At 41.2% G+C, this 21,268-nt stretch overlaps 2 protein-coding genes and 1 long non-coding RNA gene across 2 annotated transcripts; 2 read left to right on the forward strand and 1 right to left on the reverse strand.

Annotated features, from left to right (window-relative positions):
- LOC139387477 (SLAM family member 9-like) overlaps window positions 1-21,268 on the forward strand; it is an 87,628-nt gene that overhangs the window by 24,400 nt on the left and 41,960 nt on the right.
- On the forward strand, window positions 29-4,905 carry LOC139387363 (SLAM family member 9-like). The gene is made up of 4 exons (XM_071133495.1): window positions 29-147; window positions 2,310-2,609; window positions 2,729-3,010; window positions 3,943-4,905. The coding sequence occupies exons 1-4, from the start codon at window positions 99-101 to the stop codon at window positions 4,065-4,067; spliced, it is 756 nt and encodes a 251-aa protein (XP_070989596.1). The 5' UTR covers window positions 29-98; the 3' UTR covers window positions 4,068-4,905.
- Window positions 10,352-12,997, reverse strand: LOC139387399 (uncharacterized). The gene is made up of 3 exons (XR_011629156.1): window positions 12,945-12,997; window positions 11,202-11,245; window positions 10,352-11,032 (listed from the first exon to the last, which is right to left on the reverse strand). It is a non-coding gene; the product is annotated as an uncharacterized lncRNA (long non-coding RNA).

The raw sequence follows: 21,268 nt of genomic DNA on the forward strand, positions 1-21,268 counted from the left end.
TTAACAGGAAACAGACGCAAGCAAACATTTCACATGTTATTCTGTCTGTCCGTCCGTCTACCTATCTATCATATTCATTGGAGCACCATCTCAACACCATGTCTCTCCTTTTAGGGGTTGGATTGCTGACCTGCATAGCATCATCAGGTAGGCTTTTGTGTTTCTCTCAGGTTCTGTTGTCTGAGCCTCATAAAGAGCAGCAATACAATGGTAAATAAAGACATACTGATGGAAAAATATTGGACTGCTTCTGATTCATCCATATTGTAATTACTATTATCTGAGAGGAATTCTGGCATTTTTATGAAATGACAGAATATATCTAAAACTGAAGTTAAAGCCAAGGCACCATTTTTTGACAATTAAGACTGTTTCTTTAAAGACTACAGCCACAGTTCCGAAGCTTCTGTGCATCTGCAGGATTCTTTACTTTGTACACGGTCTCTGCTCTACTCGTACATAACAGGCTACTCAGGAGAATGGAACTCGTATTCTCTACTTTGTACACGGTCTCTCCTCTACTCGTACAGAACAGGCTACTCAGGATAATTTTTATAAAATCAGATCAAAGCTGAATCAATGTCTGCAAGATCACATAATGATAGTATTCTACACAACCAAACATATTAACATATGTGAACGGATCAGCTTGTCCGACACACAGACGGGAGGCGCAAAATTAAGAGACCAGAGACAGGGGTTGTGATTCCGTATCCTTTGTATTGTTTACTAAACGGGTATTCTTTCGCCCGACAAAATAACTCCAGTACAGGGTAACGTCCGAAGCCCAAACACCAGCGTAACAAAACAAATAAACATAAACTAAGACATTGACCAAAAGGCCGTGGCCAAAAAGGGAAAGCAAAACAACAAACGGGCTACTCCTGTCTTTAGAATATTTAAAATATGTGCTTTGATTGCAACGATACACAGGAAGGATATGCTACAGTTCAACAACACCATCTGCTCTAAAATGTGCTCACTGTACATAATTCAAAACAACACTGCAGGTTATTAACTCAAGAAGATATAAATTAAGATATATATGCATTTCTAGATCTTATTGATTTGTACAATGTTGATTCAAAGTAGCCTACAGACATATCTATATCTTCCTGAGTTATACAATGTTGATTCAAAGTAGTCTACAGACATATCTAGATCTTCCTGAGTTATATAGTGTTGATTCAAAGTAGTCTACAGACATATCTAGATCTTCCTGAGTTATACAGTGTTGATTCAAAGTAGTCTACAGACATATCTAGATCATCCTGAGTTATACAGTGTTGATTCAAAGTAGTCTACAGACATATCTAGATCATCCTGAGTTATACAGTGTTGATTCAAAGTAGTCTACAGACATATCTAGATCATCCTGAGTTATACAGTGTTGATTCAAAGTAGTCTACAGACATATCTAGATCATCCTGAGTTATATAGTGTTGAGTCAAAGTAGTCTACAGACATATCTAGATCTTCCTGAGTTATATAGTGTTGATTCACAGTAGTCTACAGACATATCTAGATCATCCTGAGTTATATAGTGTTGATTCAAAGTAGTCTACAGACATATCTAGATCTTCCTGAGTTATACAGTGTTGATTCAAAGTAGTCTACAGACATATCTAGATCATCCTGAGTTATACAGTGTTGATTCAAAGTAGTCTACAGACATATCTAGATCATCCTGAGTTATATAGTGTTGATTCAAAGTAGTCTACAGACATATCTAGATCTTCCTGAGTTATACAGTGTTGATTCAAAGTAGTCTACAGACATATCTAGATCATCCTGAGTTATACAGTGTTGATTCAAAGTAGTCTACAGACATATCTAGATCATCCTGAGTTATATAGTGTTGATTCAAAGTAGTCTACAGACATATCTAGATCATCCTGAGTTATACAGTGTTGATTCAAAGTAGTCTACAGACATTCATTCATTCATTCAGCTTTGATCTAACTTTATTAAAGAAGAATGATTCTCTAGAGTAGCCTGTTCTCCTCTAGTATAATGTGATTTGGGGCCATGTGTTTTGTGACATGACCTGGATTTTAACCTTTTAATTAAAGCTTTTTCATCAAACTGTCCCTTTTTATTTTTATGTCAGATCTAGCACCATCCTCAGATAGTTGCTTTCATTTTCTGTGTAATTATCATTTCTGTATAAGGCTTTAAATACAGGATAAAAGCTTGCTATGTCACTTGATTGTGTAAAACACAGGACCCTAATTAATACTTGTGGAATTATGGATTCCTCTTCTTCATTTCCTCTTCATCACATGAAGTATTCTCTGTGTTTATTTCAGAGCCCAGTGCTGAGACCTCTGTGTTTGTGCTGAAAGGGCAGGATGTTCGCCTGAATGTCCAGACAAATGTTCAACTGAAAGATGTTGATGTGCTATTCTGGAAGTTTAACACATCAGTCAATGTTGTAAAGTACCCCCCAAAAGTTACCTTTGTAAGGTACCGAGGTAGGGCTGAATGTAGTGAGGAAGACTTCTCTCTGCTACTGAAGAACCTCCAGGAAGAAGACAGTGGACTTTATGATGCAGTAGTGTCTGGTTTCAATGACAGAAATGTTGCTACATACGTGTTGGTAGTTCAAGGTAGATTTAACCTCGTTATTTGTTGTTCTTCTTGCTGTTGTTTGGTAGCACTTTACTTGACCAAACATTTTCTACTGGCATACAACTCTATTTATCCCTGTTTGTCTATTTGTTTTCAGAGAGAGTTGAGCCACCAGTTCTGACAGTGGACTCTGTCTCCTCCATCAATGCCATCTGTAAGGTGACTGTGACCTGCAGAGGTCAGAACACCTCTGTCACCTCCAGCTGTAACAGCAGCACCTGCTCTCAGGTGGGAGGAGATAGTAGAGGGGCTGAGACCTCCACTGTCCCCCTGCTCTCTGTGTATGTGGCAGGGAGTTTCATCATCTGTAACCACAGCAACCACGTCAGCTGGGCCAACGACACAAAGGAGATAGTGAAACTCTGTCCAATGAAATCTGGTAAGACACACACACACACACACACACACACACACACACACACTGCACATCTCCAATATTGTATGTTAGTTATACACTGAGTGCACAAAACATTAAGAACACCTTCCTAAAATTTAGTTGCACCCCCACTTTTCCCCCTCAGAAAAGCCTCAGTTAATTTGGGCATGGACTCTACAAGGTGGCCCATATTGACTCCAATGCTTTCCACAGTTGTGTTAAGTTGGCTGGATGTCCTTTGGTTGGTTGACCATTCTAGATGCACACGGGAAACTGTTGAGCGTGAAACACCCAGCAGCGTTGCAGTTCTTGACACAACCCGGTGGGATTGCCTGGTACCTACTACCATACTACTACCATACCACTACCATACTACTACCATACTACTACCATACTACTACCATACTACTACCATACTACTACCATACTATTACCATACTACTACCATACTACTACCATACTACTACCATACTACTACCGTACTATTACCATACTACTACCATACTACTACCATACTACTACCATACTATTACCATACTACTACCATACTACTACCATACTACTACCATACTACTACCACACTACTACCGTACCCCGTTCCAAGGCACTTCAATGTTCTGTCTTGCCCATTCACCCTCAGAATGGCACATCTCAATTGTCTCAAGCCTTAAAAATCCTTATTTAACCTGTCTCCTCCCCTTCATCTACACTGATTGAAGTGGATTTAACAAGTGACATCAATAAGGGATCGTAGCTTTCACCTGGATTCACCTGGTCAGTCTATGTCACGGAAAGAGCAGGTGTTCTTAATGTTTTGTACATTCTGTGTATTATTAATGGAAGAACTGTAACCTTGTCCCCAGACTAATCTCACACAGGAGGAAGTGTAATCTGTGAGAGGAACTGTAACATATTGTCTGTTTGTTGTGAACCAGTGTCTCCCCCTGCTGGTAGCATGTCTGCGTGCATGCTGAAGATCATCCTGGTGTCTGTGGGGCTGGTCATCATGATCTCTGCTGTCATCACTGTCCACATCAGGCACAGATTCCACTATGGATAGAATCATGTGTATTGTATTTTTTGTACCTCAGACAAAGTGATTCATTTCTGTGATGATTTTAATCAGCATTTTATCTCTGCTGTTTTCCTATTTGGAAGAAATGTTGGTCGTACTGGTCTTGACTGCTCTTCCCACATAAAGCCTCCAGTTCCCTAGATGGATGATCGATCAGTCAACCTACTTTTGTTGACAAATTTGACACCTTTTGGAAGCAGACAGTGCTCTATAAGGAGGATGGGATCCACCCTAATCACTTCTGTGTCTGGATCCTGTCTCAACACTACAAGGCAGCGCTGATGCATTGACTGATCAAATCAAGCTCCTCAAAGGTATTTACTGCCATTAAATAGCATTGCTATCATTCTGCCACAACTTTTCATGTTGATAGGGGCATTGTAAATAGTAATTTTGTGCCTGTTAATTTAATTTCCATTGATAGCTCTGTTGTTAGCTCCACCTATGCTATTAATAGTTTTACATTTATCAAGCTATCGTTTTGCTACATGTGCTCATAAGCATAGTGTTATTGTTAGTTTTTCTATTGTACTCATTTATCTGAATTCTTATATTAGCTCAAGAACCAGGAAGCCCATTGTGGCTAGCTCATCCAGTTCTATTGACTCTTGTGTCACCATGGATACTCCTGCTGTTTTCAAATCTCGCATAAGGCTTGGACTGTTACATTAAAATGTGCCTGATGTCTAAACTGGACGTTCTGGGTGTATGACACTAGTCCAGATGTTTTGTTTATCTCAACATGCAACAATTTCATAGATTTTACTGAGTTACAGTTCTTATAGGGAAATAAGTCAATTGAAATAAATTAATTAGATATTAATCTATGGATTTCACATGACTGGGAATACAGACATGCATCTGTTGGTCACAGATACCTTAAAATAAACGATTTGGGCGTGGATCAGAAAACCAGTCAGTATCTGGTGTGACCACCATTTGCCTTATACAGCGCGACACATCTCCTTCGCATAGAGTTGAACAGACTGTTGATTGTGGTCTGTAAAAATGTTGACCCACTCCTCTTCAATGGCTGTGAAAAGTTGCTGGATATTGGTGGGAGCTGGAACACGCTGTTGTACATGTTGATCCAGAGCATCCCACACATGCTCAAAGGGTGCAATGTCTGAGTATGCAGGCCGTGGAAGAACTGGGACATTTTCAGCTTCCAGGAATTGTGTACAGATCCTTGCGACATGGGGCCCTGCATTATCATGCTGAAACATGAGTTGATGGCGGAGGATGGATGGATGGCACGGCGATGGGCCTCAGGACCTCAGGACGGTCAACGAACACAATTGCATTTGATTGATTTGAATGCTCATGACAAGGTCCTGAGGCCCATCGTCGTGCCATCCATCCATCCTCCGCCATCACCTCATGTTTCAGCATGATAATGCACGGCCCCATGTCGCAAGGATCTGTACACAATTCCTGGAAGCTGAAAATGTCCCATTATGTCTGCCCATACCATAACCGCACCGCCACCATGGGTCACTCTGTTCACAATATTGACAGCACTTACCCACATGACGCCAGACACGAGTTCTGCGGTTGTGAGACCAGTTGGACGTACTGCCAAATTCTCTAAAACTACATTGTAGTTTACGGTAGAAATTAACATTACATTCTCTGGCAACAGCTCTGGTGGATGTTCCTGCAGTCAGCATGCCAATTGCAAATTTGGGACATCTGCTGTGGCATTGTGTTGTGTGACAAAACTGCACATTTTAGAGTGGCCTTTTATTGTCCCCAGCACAAGTTGCACCTGTGTAATGATCATGCTGTTTAATCATCTTCTTGATATGCCACACCTGTCAGGTGGATGGATTATCTTGGCAAAGGAGAAATGCTCACTACCAGGGATGTAAACAAATTTGTGACCGACTGCCTTGATTTACTTGACGTCAACAGTGAAGAAGTGACTCCAGGATAGTGGCCTTCTAGGCAGAGTTGCAATGAAAAAGCCATATCTCAGACTGACCAATAAAATAAAAGGATGGGCAAAAGACCACAGTCACTGGACAGAGGAACTCTGCCTAGAAGGCCAGCATCCCGGAGACGCCTCTTCACTGTTGACGTTGAGACTGGTGTTTTGCTGGTACTATTTAATGAAGCTGCCAGTTGAAGACTTGTGAGGCGTCTGTTTCTCAAACTAGACGCTCCAATGTACCTGTCCTCTTGCTCAGTTGTGCACCCGGGCCTCCCACTCCACTTTCCATTCTGGTTAGTGCCAGATGCGCTGTTCTGTGAAGAGAGTAGTACACAGCGTTGTACGAGATTGTACGAGATTTCTCAGAACAAGAATAGACTGACGAGTTTAAGAAGAAAGGTCTTGGTTTCTGGTTATTTTGTGCCTGTAATCAAACCCACATATGATGATGCTCCATATACTCAACTAGTCTAAAGAAGGACAGTTTTATTCCTTCTTTAATCAGGTCAACAGTTTTCATCTGTGCATAATTGCAAAAGGGTTTTCTAATGATCAATTTGCTCATCCAAGTTTATAATTTTAAAGGCTAACAAAACGTGCCATTTGGACACAGGAGTGATGGTTGCTGATACTGGGCCTATGTACACCTTTGTAGATATTCCATTAAAAAAATCATAATTTTCCAGTTACAATAGTCATTTACAACATTAACAATGTCTACACTGTATTTCTTACCAATTTGATGTTATTTTAAATGGACCAAAAATGTGCTTTTCTTTCAAAAACAAGGACATTTCTAAGTGATCCCAAACTTTTAAACGGTAGTGTACATTTTTGTACATTTGAATGTTGCAGCAATAGGACCTAGGCCTAGCGTTTGAGTGAGCGGGACGGAACATCATTTTGAAACAAGCCCTGATCCCAATGAATAGACTGCCCCCACATGGAGAAAAAGATAACTGCTCATTTTCAGCCACTCACAAGGCTCATTTGAATTTCCTTTTTTTTTTTGCATCCGCAAAATTATCTGCGACAAAAGAGTGAACAAGTTAAGATCTGACATCTGTAGGCCCATCTGACTTGTTCGCTGTTGTCACAGATGATGCAACCCCCTGCCACATAGACAGAGAGCAGGGGGACAGTGGAGGTCTCAGCCCCTCTACTCTCTCCTCCCACCTGAGAGCAGGTGCTGCTGTTACAGCTGGAGGTGACAGAGTTGTTCTGACCTCTGCAGGTCACAGTCACCATACAAATGCCATTGATGGGACTGGTGACTCAACTCTCTCTCTGAAAACGAATAGAAACCCGTTATTGTTTGTTTATTAACCTTAGATACCATAACAAGCTGGTGTACCAATGAATCTGAGGTACTAGTGGAAAGTATTTTACCTATACACTATGTTTAGCTCTATTGATTGATGTTTATACAAAAACATAATAGAATAACATCTCAGTTTAGCTTGTATCAACAAAAACATATCTACTTTATTACCAGGTAATCATACAAACATATTCCCCTCAAATAACAATATGTGTGAGCTTCTATAAAGATGAATCAAAGGTGCCCTCATCAGTTTTCCCACCCGCTTAAGTTACTGGGCACCAACTTTGTCGTATTTCATAAATGTGTCAAAGATCGGCTTGTATATACATTTTATGGAAATAGTTACAAATGTATATCTACTAGGAAGTTGAATAACTGGTTCAGCCTTGTACAGTATCCTTCTAATATATGGTTTGACACACATCACCATGGAAACTGTAAAGCAGCCTAAACTCTTAGATTTTTTTTTTTTTAAAAGGGTTCTTCGGCTGTCCCCATAGGAGAACCCTTTTTGGTTCCATGTAGTAACTTCTGTGGAAAAGGATGTAACTGGAACCAAAAAGGGTTCTTCGAAGGGTTCTCCCATGGGGCCAGCCGAATAACCCTTTTAGGCGTTAGAAAGCACCTTTTTTTCTAAGAGTGTATGGTGGGACTTTCCTGTCAAAACCACCACAAGGTCACACAGAATTGAAGAAGTTGTTATTTTCAGTGACAGATTGTTTCCTATGACTCACTGCAGTGACATCGCATGAGCCTTGAGCACACTGCAGTTTTATTTCTTCAAGAGTCCCAGGGCAGATCTGCTCTCGGCCCAAAATTCATTCAATTGGCTTTTTTGTGCTTTGAGCAAGGAAGCTAGAAAGCTAGCTACTTTAGGCTAATGCCATGATTTACAGGTTACTGCTAACATAGCTGAGGGATGTATGGGTGCTGCAGCACCCCCTGATAAATCACAATGAACAATAAAAACAAGTGCACTAGGCTTTTATTACTTCTGTCTGAGCAGAGAAAAATACCCGTCGACCAAAATGTTCCGAATCAAAAGCATTCCAAATCTCATACATGTCGTAGAAATACAATAATATGTCTACGACCCATACCTTCATCATCAAAACCATAATCTTCACTTCCAACAATTGTTTTCATTTTTAAAATTTAATATTTAAACATACAATCAAATTGTTACATGCATACAAACATGCAATCTACCTGCAGTGAAGCCACTCAACATATACATTATATTCAGTCATCTAGCAGACACTCCCATCCAGAGCGAACCACAGGAGCAACCAAGGTGAAGCACCCCGCCCAGGGCCACATCAAACAGATCTCCCACCAAGTCAAATCAGGGAGCCGGACCAGAGACTTATCAGCCACCGGGACAAGCTCCCAACCGCCAGGCCAACAACCATCCAAGATCCTCTAACAGTTCTCGAGAGCTGCCCCATAACTCTCCGATAACCCCCCTAACAGCCCCCCCACCCCGAAATAAACCACTCATTACACCCCCCCCCCCCCCCCCACCACCACCAAGCCACCGTCCCCCAATGCGCCAACAACCAATAAAAAAGAAGAAGAGGATAACAAAGGAAAACAATAGAAAGCAACACTGCAAAAAACAAAAGACATCAAGGACAACAAAACTCTAAACAGCAAGAACAACTGGATGCGTTTGAGTGCATGTGTGGCACTATTTACGTGTGTCTATCAAATCAAATGTTATTTGTCATATGCGCCGAATACAACAGGTACCTAACAGTGAAATGCTTATTTACAAGCCCTTAAAAGAACAATGCAGTTTTAAGAAAAGAGATGAGAATAACAAATAATTAAAGAGCACCAATGAATAACAATAGTGGGGGTTTATACAGGGTATTATGGTACAGAGTCAATGTGGAGGCTATATACAGGGTATTACGGTACAGAGTCAATGTGGAGACTATATACAGGGGGTACCAGTACAGTGTCAATGTGGCACCGGTGTTGAGGTAATTGCGGTAATAATGTACATGTAGGTAGAGTTATTAAAGTGGTTATGCATAGATAATAATGTGTGTTAATGTCTGTGTGTGTGTGCACATGTATGTGTGTGTATGTCTGTGTGTGCATGTCTGTGTGTGTATATCTGTGTGTGTATATCTGTGTGTGTGCATGTCTGTGTGTGTGCACATGTATGTGTGTGTATGTCTGTGTGTGCATGTCTGTGTGTGCATGTCTGTGTGTGTGTGTATGTCTGTGTCTGTGCACATGTGTGTGTGTGTGTGTATATCTGTGTGTATATATCTGTGTGTGTGCACATGTGTATATCTGTGTGTATATATCGGTGTGTGTGCACATGTGTGTGTGTGTGTGTATATCTGTGTGTATATATCTGTGTGTGTGCACATGTGTATATCTGTGTGTATATATCTGTGTGTGTGCACATGTGTATATCTGTGTGTATATATCTGTGTGTGTGCACATGTGTATATCTGTGTGTATATATCTGTGTGTGTGTGTGTGTGTGTGTATATCTGTGTCTGTGCACATGTGTGTGTGTGTGTGTATATCTGTGTGTATATAGCACATGTGTATATCTGTGTGTATATATCTGTGTGTATATATCTGTGTGTATATATCTGTGTGTATATATCTGTGTGTATATACTGTATCTGTGTGTATATATCTGTGTGTATATACTGTATCTGTGTGTATATATCTGTGTGTATATATCTGTGTGTGTGCACATGTGTATATCTGTGTGTATATATCTGTGTGTATATATAGCATAAACATTTCACTGTTAGTCTATACCTGTTGTTTCTCTCTGCATTGTTGGGAAGGGCCTGTAAGTAAGCATTTCACTGTTGTTTCTCTCTGCATTGTTGGGAAGGGCCTGTAAGTAAACATTTCACTGTTAGTCTATACCTGTTGTTTCTCTCTGCATTGTTGGGAAGGGCCTGTAAGTAAGCATTTCACTGTTGTTTCTCTCTGCATTGTTGGGAAGGGCCTGTAAGTAAACATTTCACTGTTGGTTTTAATAAATAAAAGGAACATAATACAAAACAAGAAACACGAACAACGCCCAGACAGGAAACAGAAACTGCAACAATGACGCCTGGGGAAGGAACCAAAGGGAGTGACATTTATAAGGCAGGTAATCAAGGAGGTGATGGAGCCCAGGTGAGTGTCATAATGAGCTGATGCGTGTAGTAACAATGGTGACAGGTGTGCGCCATAGAAAGCAGACTGGTGACCTAGTGGCTTGAGAGGGAGCAGACGTGACAGGAAGGGCCCGTAAGTCAGCATTTCACTGTTAGTCTACACCTGTTGTTTACGATGCACGTGACAGGAAGTGCCCGTAAGTATTTCACTGTTAGTCTACACCTGTTGTTTACGAAGCGTGTGACCATTTTTATTTAGTTGTTACCCGAACATGGGAACATTGCCTTTAAAAGGATTGAATAGAATCCCGGCCTAAGATGATGTTCAAATTCCTGATTATTGTTTGCTAGTCTTTTTCCCCACCATAGCATATAAACTCTCAGGCATGGAGGTCATGGGGGCCATGGTAGTCATGGGGAGGTCTACAGGTGGTTGGTGGTTCCCAGGCTGGGGTTGGGGATGTCCCACCATACTGTAGATGGTGGGTGATGTTGGGCCTGGACCTGGAGACACCTGCTCTTCACCACCTACTTGACTGTTATCTGGAGTCTGGAGAATAAAATTAGCTTAATTAAATATTTCTCAGTAGCTGTTCAATGCTCTACATATACGCACAAAATTAAGATGAGTTTGTTGTTAATTTGGAATTTATATGTTTTCCATGAACAACATTTTCAAAAAATGTTATCAACAGTATCAGTGATGTTAAATATCTTACCCCAACTGTAGCATAATCGGTGTTTATAATATCCTTTATGTCACCTATAAGTCAACCACATAAAAATCCAACAAATATTTAAAAGTTACATTTTCAGATTCGCTATGAGCACCTTTGGAAACTATTCAGACCCCTTGACTTTTTCCACATGTTGTTACTTTACAGCCTTATTCTAAATTGATTAAACAAATATACCTCAATCTACAAACAATTCCCCATAATGACAAAGCGAAAACAGATTTTAATTTTTTTTTAGCAAATGTATAAATGAAAGACAAACACCTTATTTATGTCAGTATTAAGACCATTGTGCTATGAGACTCTAAATTGAGCTCGGGTGCATCCTGTTTCCATTGATCATCCTTGATGTTTCTACAACTTGATTGGAGTCCACCTGTTGTAAATTCAATTGATTGGACATGATTTGGAAAGGCACAAACCTGTCTTTATAAGGTCCTACTGTTGACAGCGCATGTCAGAGCAAAAACCAAACCATGAGGTCAAAGGTATTGTCCATAGTGCTCCGAGACAGGATTGTGTCGAGGCACAGATCTGGGGAAGGGAACCAAAACATTTCTGCAGCATTGAAGGTACAAGAACACAGTGGCCTCCATCAGTGTTAAATGGAAGAAGTTTGTAAACACCAAGGCTCTTCCTGGAGTTGGTCGCCCGGCCAAACTGAACAATTGGGGGAGAAGGGACTTTGTCAGGGAGGTGACCAAGAACCCGCTGGTCACTCTGACAGAGCTCTGGAGTTCCTCTGTGGAGATGGGAGAACCTTCCATAAGGACAACCATCTCTGCACCACTCCACCAATCAGGTCTTTATGGTAGAGTGGCCAGAAGGAAGCCACCCCTCAGTAAAAGGCACATGACAGCCGGCTTGGAGTTTGAAAAAAGACACCTAAAGGACTCAGACCATAAGAAACCAGATTTTCTGGTCTGATGAAACCAAGATTGAACTCTTTGGCCTGAAGGCCAAGAGTCACGTCAGGAGGAAACCTGACACCATCCCTACAGTGAAGCATGGTGGTGGCAGCATCATTCTTTGGGGATGTTTTTCAGTGGCAGGGACTGTAAGACTAGTCATGATCGAGGGTAAAGATGAACGGAGCAAAGTACAGATAGATCCTTGAAGAAAACCTGCTCCTGACCGCTCAGGACCTCAGACTTGGGCAAAGTTCACCTTCCAAAAGGACACTGAACCTAAGCACACAGCCAAGACAATGCAGGAGTAGCTTCGGGACCAGTCTCTGAGTCTCTTTGAGTGGTCCAGCCAGAGCACGGACTTGAACCCATTGTAACATCTCTTGAGTGACCTAAAAATAGCTGTGCAGCAACGCTCCCAATCCAATCTGACAGAGCTTGAGAGGATATGCAGAGAAGAATGGGAGAAACTCTCCAAATACAGGTGTGTAGAGCTTGTACTTGTACCAGAAAGACTCTAAGCTGTAATCGCTGCCAAAGGTACTTCAACAAAGTACTAAGCAAAGGGTCTCAACATTTATGTAAATGTGACATTTCAGGTTTTATTATTTATATATTAGCAGAATTTTCTAAAAACCTCTTGTTTTGTCATCATGGGGTATTGTGTGTAGATTGATGGGGGAAAACTATTTAATACATTTTAGAATTAGGCTGTAACATAACAAAATGTGGAGAAAATGGGTCTGAATACTTTCCTGAATGCACTGTGTAAATAATGTGAAATCATCCTGTTTATTAGCAGCATTAGGTAGTTTACCTCCATTTTGCTTCTGCCGAATCAAAACAATTATGATGATGATGATGGCAATGCCACAGACTGTGAGAATGAGTATGACACTGTAGGTGTGGTCTTCTTGATCTGGAAATAGTCAGAAATCATCAAAATCACTACACCCTGAGTGTTACTTTGTGTGTCTGAATGTGTGTGCAAGTTGATAAAACATGTTGACACACCCTACTTGTAGAAAAACTCATGTTGATGAAATGGTCTGATGTTTTTGTGGTCTACGCTACCTGGCTAAATGCTCGCTAGCCTAATGTGTACATGCATTTGTGTCTTACCAGACTTCCCAGAATTAGATACACAAATTATTTTGATTTCCTTGGTGTCGTTGGCCCAGCTGACTTGGTTGCTGTGGTTACAGATGATGGAACCCCCTGCCACATAGACAGAGAGCAAGGGGACAGTGGAGGTCTCAGCCCCTCTACTCTCTCCTCCCAACCGAGAGCAAGTGCTGCTGTTACAGCTGGAGGTGACAGAGGTGTTCTGACCTCTGCAGGTCACAGTCACGTTACAGGTGCCATTGATGGAGGAGACAGAGTCCACTGTCAGGACTGGAGGCTCAACTCTCTCTGAAAACAAATCGAACCCCATTATAGTTAATACAGTGCCTTGCGAAAGTATTCGGCCCCCTTGAACTTTGCGACCTTTTGCCACATTTCAGGCTTCAAACATAAAGATATAAAACTGTATTTTTTTGTGAAGAATCAACAACAAGTGGGACACAATCATGAAGTGGAACGACATTTATTGGATATTTCAAACTTTTTTAACAAAGCAAAAACTGAAAAATTGGGCGTGCAAAATTATTCAGCCCCCTTAAGTTAATACTTTGTAGCGCCACCTTTTGCTGCGATTACAGCTGTAAGTCGCTTGGGGTATGTCTCTATCAGTTTTGCACATCGAGAGACTGACATTTTTTCCCAATCCTCCTTGCAAAACAGCTCGAGCTCAGTGAGGTTGGATAGAGAGCATTTGTGAACAGCAGTTTTCAGTTCTTTCCACAGATTCTCGATTGGATTCAGGTCTGGACTTTGACTTGGCCATTCTAACACCTGGATATGTTTTTTTTTAACCATTCCATTGTAGATTTTGCTTTATGTTTTGGATCATTGTCTTGTTGGAAGACAAATCTCCGTCCCAGTCTCAGGTCTTTTGCAGACTCCATCAGGTTTTCTTCCAGAATGGTCCTGTATTTGGCTCCATCCATCTTCCCATCAATTTTAACCATCTTCCCTGTCCCTGCTGAAGAAAAGCAGGCCCAAACCATGATGCTGCCACCACCATGTTTGACAGTGGGGATGGTGTGTTCAGCTGTGTTGCTTTTACGCCAAACATAACGTTTTGCATTGTTGCCAAAAAGTTCAATTTTGGTTTCATCTGACCAGAGCACCTTCTTCCACATGCTTGATGTGTCTCCCAGGTGGCTTGTGGCAAACTTTAAACGACACTTTTTATGGATATCTTTAAGAAATGGCTTTCTTCTTGCCACTCTTCCATAAAGGCCAGATTTGTGCAATATACGACTGATTGTTGTCCTATGGACAGAGTCTCCCACCTCAGCTGTAGATCTCTGCAGTTCATCCAGAGTGATCATGGGCCTCTTGGCTGCATCTCTGATCAGTCTTCTCCTTGTATGAGCTGAAAGTTTAGAGGGACGGCCAGGTCTTGGTAGATTTGCAGTGGTCTGATACTCCTTCCATTTCAATATTATCGCTTGCACAGTGCTCCTTGGGATGTTAAAAGCTTGGGAAATATTATTGTACCCAAATCCGGCTTTAAACTTCTTCACAACAGTATCTCGGACCTGCCTGGTGTGTTCCTTGTTCTTCATGATGCTCTCTGCGCTTTTAACGGACCTCTGAGACTATCACAGTGCAGGTGCATTTATACGGAGACTTGATTACACACAGGTGGATTGTATTTATCATCATTAGTCATTTAGGTCAACATTGGATCATTCAGAAATCCTCACTGAACTTCTGGAGAGAGTTTCCTGCACTGAAAGTAAAGGGGCTGAATAATTTTGCACGCCCAATTTTTCAGTTTTTGCTTTGTTAAAAAAGTTTGAAATATCCAATAAATGTCGTTCCACTTCATGATTGTGTCCCACTTGTTGTTGATTCTTCACAAAAAAATACAGTTTTATATCTTTGTTTGAAGCCTGAAATGTGGCAAAAGGTCGCAAAGTTCAAGGGGGCCGAATACTTTCGCAAGGCACTGTATATTAACCTGAGTACATGAGTTAGAGTACTTATGAATATGCATTTAACCTGTACACTATGTTTTCTCTATTGATTGATACTGTAACAGTGTCATTATATAATAAAATAGAAAAAACTGTCAAACATACCTTGGACTCTTATCAAGTATGCAGCTACGTTGCTGTCTTTTTCACCACTCACTACTGCATCATAAAGTCCACTGTCTTCTTCCTGGAGGTTCTTCAGTAGCAGAGAGAAGTCTCCCACAATAAATTCAGCCCTACCTCGGTACCTTTTAAAGGTAACGTTTGGGGGGTACTTTACAACATTGTCTAATCTGTTAAACTTCCAAAATAGCACATCAACATCTTTTTTCAGTGTAACATTTGTCTGGACATTCAGGCGAACATCCTGTCCCTTCAGCACAAACACAGAGGTCTCAGCACTGGGCTCTGAAATAAACACACAGAATACTTAATGTAAAAAAGATGAAAAAGCCCATCAAACAATGTGACAAATACAGCAGTAGGATATATGAATTTAGCAACGCAACCTCCTAAAGGAATATGTGCAAAATGATTGTTTTTGCAAATAGCCAAACTGGCTGACACATCGTAATGATCCAATTTGCAGGCTTTGTAGTTTGGGCAGGAATTTCTCTATACACCCTATTTGCTAAACGGTTTAAATATTAACCCATTAAAAAGATCAGCTGCCTTTAGATCAACAGAGTCACAACCTTTGTTACAAGTCATACAGAAGTACTTTTGCAATAAAGAACTGGGATATGATACACACTATCAACTGTTCAGTTGGGGAGGCAGGTTGGGCCAATAACCAAAAGGTTGCTGGATCGAATCCCCGAGCCGACAAGGTAAAAATCTGTCGTTCTGCCCCTGAACAAGGCAGTTCACCCACTGTTCCTTGGTGGGCCGTCATTGTAAATAAGAATGTGTACTTAACTCACTTGCCTAGTTAAATAAAGGTTAAATAAAAATGAAGTTCAGTTTCAGAAACCGTTCAGTAAAAGCAACTTGATGAAGTATAACTACAGGAAGTACAACCTAATCTGCCTAAAAGCACAGATAACTTGGGTGCTCAAATGTGGGCATATTTCTGGTTGATTCTAACAGACATGTCTGAAATCAAGTTGAGCTGTGCATTTCCGGTAGTGAGAAGTTTTCTTGCTTCAAATGGCATTGTGGCGTAGTTTCCTGTCAGTAGCCTTCTTGTAACTGACATTGAGAACCTTTTCCTCACAGTATACTATCAGTATACTATCACAACCCAAAATTGTTGTATTACTCATTACTTGTAAACACGTGTATAGCTTCAACATGTGTTTAAAACTACAGTATCATCCAAAAAATGTTGCCCTAAAGTTAATTACATATTTTCAATTTAAAAGTCAATGAATTACTTGAATGTGGTAAAGTTCAACACATCACAACACATGAATTAAAAGTTCAGTAAATCACATAATTTCCTTTTTCACCCACTGATTCGACCGGTTAGACAACCAGTACACTGGTTGGACTGGTTATAAGCAGAGTAATCAGTACAAATTATACTGCCTGTTACTTACTAACCTACTAATCAGATTATAGACATTTGTCTAATCAATATAATCTATATCACTATACAGATGTCTTATAAAATGTTTTTACCTGAATGATGGAGGAGAGTTAGTAGAATAGAGAGGGTGAAATACATAGTCGCCATACTTTGACAAATGACTAAACCTAAATGAGGAAGTATTGTCACATAGGCCTAGACTTCCTCTTCCTCTAGAAGGCTTTTATATCAATAACCACAATTCTAACATGTCCCATGGCATTTGAAATTACTTGATAACCTGTTTCCAATACACTACGCTTATATAGGTACTGAAAATGCTCTCCAAACTCAGGTGTTCGTGAAATAAATTAAAGACATGGTAGAATGCATTTCTATCATGTTACAAATCAACTTAAAAATATTAGATTTGCTATTGTGTAATTATAGTATTTCTAACACGTTTTTAACATGTACATTTCTGGTAGGGCTCTACAATAAAATGCTAATTAATTACTTAAACATCATACAATGTGATTTTCTGGATTTTTGTTTTAGATTCCGTCTCTCACAGTTGAAGTGTACCTATGATTAAAATTACAGACACCTACATGCTTTGTAAGTAGGAAAACCTGCAAAATCGGCGGTGTATCAAATACTTGTTCTCCCCACTGTATACACAATAACTCATAATGACAAAGCAAAAACAGATTTTTAGAAATGTTTGAAAATTTATTAAAAAATAATCCCAACGGTATTCGATGGGGTTGAGGTCAGGGCTCTGTGCAGGCCTGTCAAGATCTTCCACACCGATTTTGACAAACCTTTTCTGTATGGACCCCGCTTTGTGCATTGGGGCATTGTCATGCTGAAACAGGAAAGAGCCTTCCCATAATCGTTGGAAAAACAGAATCATCTAGAATGTGAATATATGCTGTAGCGTTTCGATTTCCCTTCACTGGAACTAAGGAGCCTGTACTATGAAAAACAGCCACATACCATTATTCCTCCTCCACCAAACTTTACATTAGGCACTATGCATTTGGGCAAGTTATGTTCTCATGCACTACATGCTTCAGCACTCGGCAGTCCCATTCTGTGAGCATTTGTGGCCTACCACTTCACGGCAGAGCTGTTTCCAATTTACAATAACAGCACTTACAGTTGACTGGGGCAGCTCTAGCAGGGCAGAAATTTTACGAACAGACTTTTGGAAAGTCCTATGACGGTGCCACGTTGAAAGTCACAGAGCTATTCAGTAAGGCCATTCTACTGCCAATGTTTGTCTATGGAGATTGCATGACTGTGAGCTTGATTTCATACACGTGTCAGCAATGGGTGTGGCAGAAATAGCTGAATACTCTAATATATATGCAGTACTAGTCAAAAGTTTGGACACACAAACTCATTCAAAGGTTTTTCTTTATTTTTTACTATTTTCCACATTGTAGAACAATAGTGAAGACATCATGTTTTACCAAATAGTGCTATCGTCTGTATACTACACCTACCTTGTCACAACACAACTGATTGGCTCAAACACATTCATATTTCATGCCTTGTTACTATGGCAACGACATTGCCTAATGTCTCTCTCCTTCCTTCCTGTTTTACTTACAGATGACATCTGCTACACTCCTTCTTCCCGAAGCTCCTCCCCTCAGAAGGTGTCACTTCCAGATACAGACAGACATTCTAAAGCCCCTATTGGGGGGCAGGCAGCCTTGCAGAGTGCCCCGGCGGGGGCGGGACTCTGAGGAGGCGTGTTCTATCTAAGGATGGATGCATTAACATACTCATTGAGCACATCAGTGGGCGGTCGGCCCTGTACATGTGCGACCTCTGGAAGACCTTCCTGGATATGCAGTGGCATTAGGAGTTCTTCCTCCTCAGGCTTACCTTCATGGGGGCGTGGTTCCTGTTCAGGATTCTGTGGTCTCTGGTGGCGTTTGTGCATGGAGCTCTGCTGAGTGAGAGGATGGAGACTAACTGCCTCTCTCTCTGTGTGTGTGTGTGTGTGTGTGTGTGTGTGTGTGTGTGTGTGTGTGTGTGTGTGTGTGTGTGTGTGTGTGTGTGTGTTTAACTGCCAGTGTAGTCTTTTTGTGTCTTTTGCCAACAGTTACATTGTGACATCAGGTTCTTACCAACCAACTACGAACAAAACATTCTCCTGTAAATGGGATTTACCTCATCGTGTCCCAGACAAATTTCCCCTTGAGGGCAATAGGGAGCCAATTGGGACGCACTCCCAACGTGACCCCCTAGTGAATGTGACGGAACGTTCCCTTCCAGGTGGACATGTCCAGCGACAGCCCCTTCCTCATCCTCCACCCTCACCTTCTATCACATCATAGATGGCAGCAGCCCGCTCAGGACCTGGGCTACCAAGGCTACGCTACACCTGGTTACGGCTGTTCCCTTTATAGTGCACTACTTTTAACTAGGGTCAGGGTCAAAAGTAGTGTACTACGTAAGAAATAGGGTGCTGGTTGGAATGCACACTAGAAATGTGTGTCAGTGCTTTTTCCTGTCCTGAAACAGTCTTTTCCCTCCCTCCCTCCTCAGGTTGGGGATAGACAGACTGAGTTGCTGGTGATCATGAGTGCCACGGTGAAGCCCTCCTCTGTCACCTACCAGGTGCACACCTCCTACCTGCCTGATGAGGTCCTGTGGGGGTACGAGTTCCACCCCCCGTGGTCTCTCTGTCCCTGTGAGGGAAAGACATGGCTGACATCGCATTTCTTTGACAAAGTGGCTAAGACCAAGACCATGCCCCTCTTCAAAATGTCTTGCCCACAGAATTACCATGGCAACAGAGGAGGAGTTGGGAGTGGGGTGGCACTGATCCAGAGAAGATCCGATTGGAGCAGAGTTACATGGAGAGAAGATAGGGAGGGTGAGGGAGGGTCAGAGACAGTAGGGCCAGAGTCAGTGTCCGAATCAGCAAAGTCTGAGAGCCTACACACAGACACAAACAGCAGACCTGGGTTCAAATACTATTTGAAATAATCTCAAATACTTAATCTGTGCTTGATTGATCTTTCCTGTCTTAATGGAACCAATAGAATAGTCCCGACATTGGTCAACTCTGCCCATTTGGCACTTCAGGTAGACTCAAGCGAATTCTCAAAGTATTTGAAATATTTTAAATATTATTTGAACCCACGTCTGGCATACACTGGATTCTAAGCAGGGTCTGTTACCGTTTACTACAACTCTTCAAATGATGAATTCATTACTTGTTGTTAATTTACATGATATTGGTATGTAGAGAGAGATGTAAAGGAGTTCAGTGTGTTGTGGACGGAGGAGGCCATGGAAATGCCCTGAATGCTTCTGCTGTGTCCCAAATGCCATCCAATTCCCTTTATAGAGCTCCATGGGCCCTGGTCAAAGTAGTGAACATTATAGGGAATAGAGTGCCATTGGGATGCACGTTAGTCTTTCTTCTGGATCATCTGTCCGTCCATACACTTTCAAAACATATACATATGTAACACTATAGATTTCATGATGATGATTTTGTTATTGTTGTCATGTGCCAATGTACTGTAGAATATGCTAGCTAAAGCACTGGTCTGACTGGAAATGAAGAAGACAGGAGAACATGCTATTTTAAGTTGCTGTGTATATGTGTCAGTCTGCGTTGTCTGCACAGATGTATCTGTTATTGTCACGACTTCTGCCGAAGTCGTTGCCTCTCCTTGTTCGGGCGGTGCTCGGCGTTCGACGTCACCGGTCTTCTAGCCATCATTGATCTATTTTTCATTTTCCATTGGTTTTGTCTTGTCTTCCCACACACCTGTTTTCAATCCCATTCATTACCTGTTGTGTATTTAACCCTCTGTTTCCTCTCATGTCTTTGTCAGAGATAGTTTTATTGTCAGTGTCGTTTTATGTTGTATAGGTGCGCGTCGGGTCCTCTTACCCATGTTTTTTCATGTCTGTACTTTTTAGTGTTATGGAGCATGTTCTGTGGACAGTTATTAAAAGACTCCATTTACACTCTATTTCGACTCTCCTGCGCCTGACTTCCTTGCCACCTATACACACAACGCTGACAGTTGTCGATACAGAGGACCGCAGTCAGCACTTTATTAAGTACGTTGGCACCTCAGGAACTTTTGTAGCACTCATTACTGGATAGAATATAGAGTTGTGATTTTAACCTTACAGCACTTTAACGATGAAGGAAAGGTTTTAATTATACTTTCTATTCATATTGTATGTGATTGTGTATCATTGTGAAATAACAACGATGATTTAGGATGATTTTTGTCTCTTTAGTCGGTTTGTTTTTGTGGCTGTAAGCACATTTTGTATTGGTCACATACACGTTTAGCAGATGTTATTGCGGGTGTAGCGAAATGCTTGCATTTATAGGAAATAATATTTTTCTAGGTAATCAAGGAGAGCTAATTGGAGGAATCAACAGATAGCAGAAGGATGCGTTCTAGGTCTATTCTGTTGTAGGTCACAACTCTGTCTTAAACCAGAGAGCCTTTAGACTCAAATAGCACACTATTCCCTATGTAGTGCCCT

Source organism: Oncorhynchus clarkii, chromosome 28 (genome assembly GCF_045791955.1).
Source record: "Oncorhynchus clarkii lewisi isolate Uvic-CL-2024 chromosome 28, UVic_Ocla_1.0, whole genome shotgun sequence".
NCBI lineage: Eukaryota > Metazoa > Chordata > Actinopteri > Salmoniformes > Salmonidae > Oncorhynchus > Oncorhynchus clarkii.